The sequence below is a fragment of the Oenanthe melanoleuca genome, chromosome 3 (genome assembly GCF_029582105.1).
Source record: "Oenanthe melanoleuca isolate GR-GAL-2019-014 chromosome 3, OMel1.0, whole genome shotgun sequence".
NCBI classification, from domain to species: domain Eukaryota; kingdom Metazoa; phylum Chordata; class Aves; order Passeriformes; family Muscicapidae; genus Oenanthe; species Oenanthe melanoleuca.
The window spans coordinates 3,861,827-3,869,275 of NC_079336.1; the positions used below are offsets into that span (position 1 = coordinate 3,861,827).

Sequence of the window (7,449 nt, forward strand, 5' to 3'; positions counted from 1 at the left end):
CTAGCGGTGCCCAGGGAGGGGACAGCAGGTTTGGGGCAGCAGATTCGGAGTCCCCGCCGTGTCCCTAGCGGTGCCCAGGGAGGGGACAGCAGGTTTGGGACAGCAGGTTCGGAGCCCCGCCGTGTCCCCAGCGGTGCTCAGGGAGGGGACAGCAGGTTTGGGGCAGCAGGTTCGGAGTCCCCGCCGTGTCCCCAGCGGTGTTCAGGGAGGGGACAGCAGGTTTGGGACAGCAGGTTCGGAGTCCCCGCCGTGTCCCTAGCGGTGCCCAGGGAGGGGACAGCAGGTTTGGGACAGCAGGTTCGGAGCCCCGCCGTGTCCCCGCTGTCGCCGAGCGCGGGGGGCCGGGCGGAGCGGCGCGGCCGCGGGGAGCTGTCCCTTCAGCACCACGGCCACAGCGCTGCTGCCACCTCCCCGTCCCGCTTTCCTCGCCGGGACAGCGACAGAGCCCCGCAGAGTCCCCTCCCCGAGACAGCGCCGTGAGAGCCCGCTCCCCATCCCCGCCCACCGCAGGCGTGCGGGACCGGTGCTCCAGCAAGAAACAATTTTGTTCCTAAAGTTTCACTAGGGAAGTGATGGGTGAAAGCAGCTCCCTGACACGACAGCGTCACGTCACCCAAAATATCGCCTAAGTGCGTGTTTTTTCGTGTTGGGTGTAATGGATAAAGGGATAATAGCAGGAAAATGAGCATTGTGAGAGGCTGAGTCGCCAGGTGTCCTCTCCCCGACTGCATTGCGGGGTTTATATCGGGACTGAAAGGATGTGTTTAAGCTTGTACGGAAAATGTTGTTCCTACGTTAGGCCTTTAGACCAGTGTTGTTCCTCTTCAGAGTAAATGACGGTAATAACAAACTCCCAGGGACATTCAAATTTCGCAAATTCTGTGGAGACGTGTATTTGACACGAGTTCCAAACCTCTCTTCTAACTTTGATGTTCGATATTTACACTGACAGATGGTTATCAAATGAAGTGACACTCAAAAGCGAGTTCCACACCGGTCTGAAAACCACATTTCCCAAAAACCTCTTTTTTTTTTTTTTTTTTTTTTTTTTTTTCCCTCACACGAGACCAAACTACCGATTTAACAGCCCGGCGCCACGGAACACGTTTCTCAAACTATCAGGGATCATCCCGATTAAACGGGGAATGTCACACCGAGTCAGGAAAACTCTGAATTCAGCGGGAGTATCCGAGAGCTACCGAGGAGCAGATCGTTTGTAAAGTGCAAATGGACTGTGAAATGTGAAGTGCTCTAAGCGAGTTTGAACGTACTCTGACAAACGGCAAATTACCACTTTTAGGGCAGTAAATCCAAACTACGCTAAACAGTGGGGGAGGGAAAGGCAGGAAGAGATGGAGAGGGATGCATGTTTACAAAAACTGATAGACGCAAGTATTTGTAACCTCTTACCTCTTCTTATCACACCTCCTTGCCCGTTGAGTACAAGTCCACACTGGGCCTCCACTGAGCTCTTAAGTAAGGAGGGAAAAATAAGGAAAGAAAGGAAAGAAAGAAATGAGACACAGGAACCCACAGAGAGATCGCACAGCTTTTGCTTTGTTACATGACTCGCCCAGGAACAATAGTTAAGGTGAACTGGAAAAACACAGTTACTCTCAGCGAACCCAAGTGAAATCCCCCCTCCATCCTGCCATCTGCCCCTACCCCACCAAACCCAGAATAATTTTCCTTTCATTGCCTTTTAAATACGAGTTTGTCCCGAAATGGCAACTTAGACCGGCAGTTACATGGCAGGATAGGCAGACAAACAAGTACTTTTGAGAGAAGCGTATTCCCGCTCTCCAGTTTCACACACAAAGCTAAAAATGTGCTTTACTGTTTTTGTATGTCTAGCGGTATATTTATATTCGGGCACCCAGCTGAATCCACAGATATGTTTTGCGACACGCAGAGACCGACTTAAAAGTGCGCAGAGAAGTAGACAAAGAGCACAAACAACAGATGACCTATTGGGCTTTGCCGGCTCCACAGTGGTGAGGGTGCTGTAACAATGCGTGTGTCCGCACATAGGTGGGATGAATATGCATCTGTGTGCGCACACACAGGCACCCATGTGTGAGCGAGGGGTGAAGAACCATCAAAAAACCTGCCTAGGGCTTCTGGTGCGGGTCCGAAGAGAGCTTACTTCTTTATTCTCCTGTTACAAGGCTGATTATTTGGGGATCTTCGCCCTCCTTAATAAATATTTTTATTGGAGTGATAAAAGACTTGAAAGGGTTGGGTTTTCTTTGGGTTTTTCCTTATGTTGGGGTTAAAAAAACACAACAAACCAAACCTAAATCTTTGCCCAGTGGAAATGTGTTAAAGACGCATTTTCCTCTACAAACAAACGAGGTATTGGACATGAAAGAGGCCTTTAAGGGTGTTAACCTATTCAACAGCCCGTGAAGAGTTAAGTAAATGCGGAGAGAGTCGGTGCATAATAAAAACCCCACTTTACAAAACAATCTTTACAGTCCTGGCTCTCTCCCCCACTTTCACCATATTGGCGCTGGCCCTGTAAGACCTTCCTTTTCAAGGCCCTTTTTTATTTTAAGTGTTCTGCCTTAAAGTGATTATGAAATCAATATGAAAAAAACTTGGCGACTGAGCATAAATTAAAGCGGTGATGGGAAAAGGTGTGACAGTTTTCTTTGTTGCCCATGGAAAATCTTTTTAGGGCACTGAAAGATGCCACTCCAGCTCCAAGACTGTTTGCATCTGTTAGGCTGACTTAAACCGCCCTCGAAACTATTGGACATTCACTTAAAATTCTGTGCAGGGAAAAGTATATTTACATTTGTTGCATTTGAAATGAGGCATATGCTGATGAACGTTTTAAAAAGAAAGACTAAGGAGAAAGGGGTAGACTGGTTAGACCACCATTTTGGTTTAAAAGTATTTCTGCACAGTCCTGTTTCTGCTCGCCACCAAAACGCTTCCCTCTACACCCGCAGTCATATTCGCGCGAGTCCAACTTTGTTCTGAATCATCTAAGTCCTAGCCACCAATATTAATATTTTCAACTTCTCACCACTCAGGCTTTTTGATACCTCTGCACACTCCCTCTTGTGTTCGGAAAAAGAGAGAGGAGGAAAAAAATAAAGAAGAGATTAAGTACAAAGACCTAAGCATTTTATTTGATAATAACTTGTGATCGAAAAATTAATATTTTCCAAAGGAAAGCTGTTGATTTTCTTCTTCGTTAAATAAATAAAAAGAGACTGTGCCTCTAGCAGCTTAACCAACCTTTTTTTTTTTTTTTTTTTTCTTTTTAAAAGGGAAACATGTTGTTTGGTCGGATGACATTGCATAAATGACCAGTTGAATGGCACTAAGTCGAAAATTGGATAAACTATGGTGCTTTTTTGCCCGGGACTTAGGCATTGTCTGCTGTCTTGCAAACGTTCCTAATCCCCTCTTTTGAAAAATACAAGGCTTTGTGCCTGCCAAAGAAAAAAAATTTGTACAGATACAAAAAAATCAGCAGCAGACGTGGTTATAAAAAGGAGTAAATAGGTTTTAGTTGGGGTTGAGCAGTGAATGGCAGATTTTTTTTTTATTTTTTTTTTTTGAGGGGCGTAACATAAGGAGATCCTTGTGAAAAATGTAAACAAAAAAAATGGCCAGAGAGGACAAAATTATATAGTGAATTTTAGTGGAGAAAACTTAGGTTTAAATATCTAGGTCTTCCTCATCTGAGGTATAAAATATAGCATTATTTGTGGTTGAGTTTATTTTCCTCCCAGAAAAAAATGGGGAAAAATATTTAGTTTCCCTGATATAGATAGATTGTTTGGATTATTTTTTTTTTCATGCTTTGATTTAAGGGAAGAAAATCTTAATTTTACAAATTTCGCGTTGATTCTTTTTTCCGCCCAAGCCTTTGACCGCTACATCTTTTTGGAAAGACCACTATAGCCAGCTTTGTATGCCAGGGAGGGAGGTGTGGGGGAAAAGTAAGTACAGTAAATACGGTCCCGTTTGTCTCTCCCGGCTGATGGGGAAGCCCTCAGTTCCTCAGCTCGTCGGGGGAAGGAAGGTTTGCTTTTGATTTGAGGCACATTTCGGAATGGGGGTTAGCTACAGGAAGGCGCTGTTTGCAATTTTGGAAACCAATTTCATTTAAGCAACCGGCTCAGTTTAGCGGAGGTGAATTTTTAGCGCGTGGGAAAGGATTTCTGAGCGGATAAAGCTGAACTTTTGATACATAGAAATAAATATTTTTAGATGGGTTCAGGTGCCGGTTAGGGCGGAGTGGATAAACGATTAGATAGACAGACGAATTTAGCTTTATCTGCTTTATCTCTCACCCTATTAACACCTAGATCGGATATCGAGAGGCATTTTTATCATTCTGACTTTTTCTGACTAACATGTGCTCCCGCTTATCTCTTTCCTCCCTCATCCATCGGAAGGTTTGCCTTTGTAGTTTTGTCGGAAAGCAGATTTATTTCCTGCCCTGCCTTTTTTCTCTTTTCCTACTCCATGCCTTCCTTAAACCATTTTCCTGCTCTGTCGCCGCAAAGTGCTCCTTGCGCCGAAAGAAAGGAAAAGTTTAAGAAAAGCAAGAAGACGGGTTTGTTCTGGTTTGGTTTGGTCCTGTGTGGCTGGGTAAGGGCTGGCGCACGCACACTCACCCCGACATCTCCGGGGGACCCCACGGTCTCAGCATCACAGACACACAACCCACGCGGCAAAGGCAGGCGCGGGGTTGGTTTTGTTTAATTTGTTTGGCCAAAGAAGACCACTTGTTTGGTTGTTTTTGTTGTTTTTTGGTTTGGTGTTTTTTTGGTTTGGTTGTTTTTTTTTTTTTTTCCCCTCCACAATTTTTCCTTGCCGTTACTAAACTGGAGGGGACTGGCTCCGGATCGGGTTTGGGATGAATCTTCCCTCCTTTGTATGAGCTATTCCGAGCAGAGGAAAATGGGGGTGGGGGTGGGGGTGGTGGGGGGGTCCAGGACAGGGGGAGGGGAGGGGAAGGTGCCTCGGAAGGAGATCGCATGCTATTTACCTGCAAATCGTCTGCTCCCGAGGCTGCAAGCCCGAGGCTTGGTCCTGGCAGGAGTCTTTGATCTGGATGCATCCCATATTGGGATCCATGGCTCATAAGAGACAGGTCGTGGCGGCGGTAAGCATCTAAGCACCCCAGCTCTCTCCTCTGCTCGTCCAGGCAGGAGGACTTGAGTGCCCGCGCATTGTGCAGGTTGATAAAATCAGTGGGTTCTCCATGGTGGATCTGCTGGTAATACTGCTGGGAGTGGTGGAGAGAGTTCAAGGAGTAAGCGTCGGGGTTGACTGCCGGGTGGCTGTGTTGGAACTCGTAGTGGAAGGACTGGTGGTGCAGTGGGGTGTACTGGTGGTTAGTGGAGAAGTACGGGGAGGCGAACTCGGTGCCCGTGGTAGAGTAAGTGAGAGGAGATGAGGAGGAATAGGCGACGGTCGAGTTGGCCACAGACTCCAGGCATCCAAGCTGCATCAAACGGTAACTGTTTGATCCGTCATGACGTATCTGAAAGGAAGAAGTGAAAAGAAGACCCCAAAACTGGAGGTTTGTCATTGAAAACCCCGGGTACGGTTCTTCCAAGCACGCTGTCCTGCATAGCTTCTCCCCCAGCAGAAGCGTCTAAGCCTGCGAGCAGCAACCCCAGCAACAAAAGATCCTTTCCTACCTTGGGCTGGTGCCATAAAGGTCTGTTCAAAAAATCATAAACAGCCCAGCCTGCCCTTAATACTGTCAAGCGAAAGGAATCCACGCACTGAAATAAAAACTATCTATCTATCTATCTATCTATCTATCTATCTATCTATCTATTCATCCATCTATCCATCCGTCTATCCATCCACCTCCTGATCACAGCTGTAGTATCTGGGGCTGACACAAAAAAAAAGTCATCAAACAGAGGAAACTACCGAGAATACACACAAGTCCCGTCCCTATGTTACAGCGTTACACATTGAGAAAGCTTTGCCGCCTGCTTGCCTTCCTTTCTTTCTTCCTTCCTTCCTTCCCTTCTTTTTTTTTTTTTTTTTTTGAACCCCTATTTTTCTTTCTTTTTAAAATAACGAATCAGATCCAAAATTCCCCCCCTCTTTCCCCTGCGTTTCGAAAGAAAGGAGAGTCCTGCTTTTTAGCGAGAACTCCCCATTCCTGGCGAGCTGGTGGTGATTTCTCTCCACTTCATTATATTATTAGGGGTATTATTCTGATTTTCGTTCTGGCAACGGTTTTAACGTGGTAATGAGTTGCCCTTGCTGGCGACAGATGTCATAACGAATTTTCTCTCTATACTTCTTTAAGTTATCTCTGAAGCCGGATTATAATTAAACGTAACGGTCCAATATGGATTTTAAAAAAATGGAAACAACCACACAGGCACATACACACACAGATGCACACACACATCCACACACACGCGAGCACACACACACACACACTCACACACACAAAATACCTCTGCATCGTGGACGAGACCTGGAAAGGTAGTTGACATTTTTTGGTTCTCCGAAAAAAAAAAAAAAAAAAAAAAAAAAAAAGGAAGAGGAAAAAACCCCCAACTCTGGATAAAACTCCCCTCTCCAAATTTAAAAAAAAAAAAAAAAAAAAAAAAAAAAGGAAAAAATTTGAAAAATCCAAAGTTCATGTATTTCCCCAATTTTTTTTAGAAAAAAATCTCTACAGACAGAGAGAATTTGCAATGTATCTGCATAGATCAGATCTCTCGCTTTTCCATGCACCTCCTTAAAAACCTGTAGGAACAAAATTTTCCCTCTGCACAAAAGCTGCTCCCTGGATCAGATTTTGTACTTGCTGGGTATTTCTTTGGCTGATGTCGTAGGTCCCTTGGTAATATAGAAGTTTTGAAAATTAAGCATCAGCACTGAGAACTGGGAGGACAATAGATAGAGGAGCTTCATCCCAGGAGACAAGGAATAAATATTGTATCTTCGCCTAATAAGGAACTGTAGGTTCTTTCAACATTTTTATACATTTTTTCCTCCACTCTTTAGAATGCTTTTTCTTACCCAGGCTAATATGGGAACTAATCTGATCGAAGGGGGTATTTTGTGTACAATTTATTGGGAAGACATAAAGCTAATATATATAAATATATATTATTAAACCATCTTTTTCAATAGGTAAGTGCTCCTTCCTGTTGATTATACTGCTTTTAAATACTGACCAGAATCTAAGATTGCACATTTGTATGTGTGTCTGTTTAAGTGTATTTTTTTTTTCTAAATGAAAACTATGTGGTTTGTTTTGGTTTGGGTTTGGTTTTGCTTTTTTTTTTTTTTTTTTTTTTTTTTTTTTACCCTTTCATTTACATCGAATTTAAGTCCACCCCACACTCCAACCTGCTTTTAAAGCTGCCTAATATGTTATCTTACTGGCTTCTTTAAATAGCATTTTCAAACATAAAACTAGGGTGAGACCACAAAGTATCT

General features: G+C 44.3%; 1 protein-coding gene across 2 annotated transcripts in view; it reads right to left on the bottom strand.

The window, feature by feature from the left end:
* TFAP2D (transcription factor AP-2 delta) overlaps positions 1 to 6,494 on the bottom strand; it is a 48,295-nt gene extending 41,801 nt beyond the window's left edge. Inside the window, exons 1-3 of one of the 2 annotated variants that reach the window (XM_056487672.1) lie at positions 6,456 to 6,494; positions 5,015 to 5,512; positions 1,411 to 1,471 (exon numbers count right to left, since the gene is read on the bottom strand). In XM_056487672.1, coding sequence (XP_056343647.1) covers positions 1,411 to 1,471; positions 5,015 to 5,512; positions 6,456 to 6,494 — 598 coding nt within the window. Of the gene's footprint in view, positions 1 to 1,410; positions 1,472 to 5,014; positions 5,561 to 6,455 lie in introns of those variants that run through there. The other variant, XM_056487670.1, reaches the window with a different exon arrangement.
* Between the last annotated feature and the right edge of the window lie 955 nt (positions 6,495 to 7,449).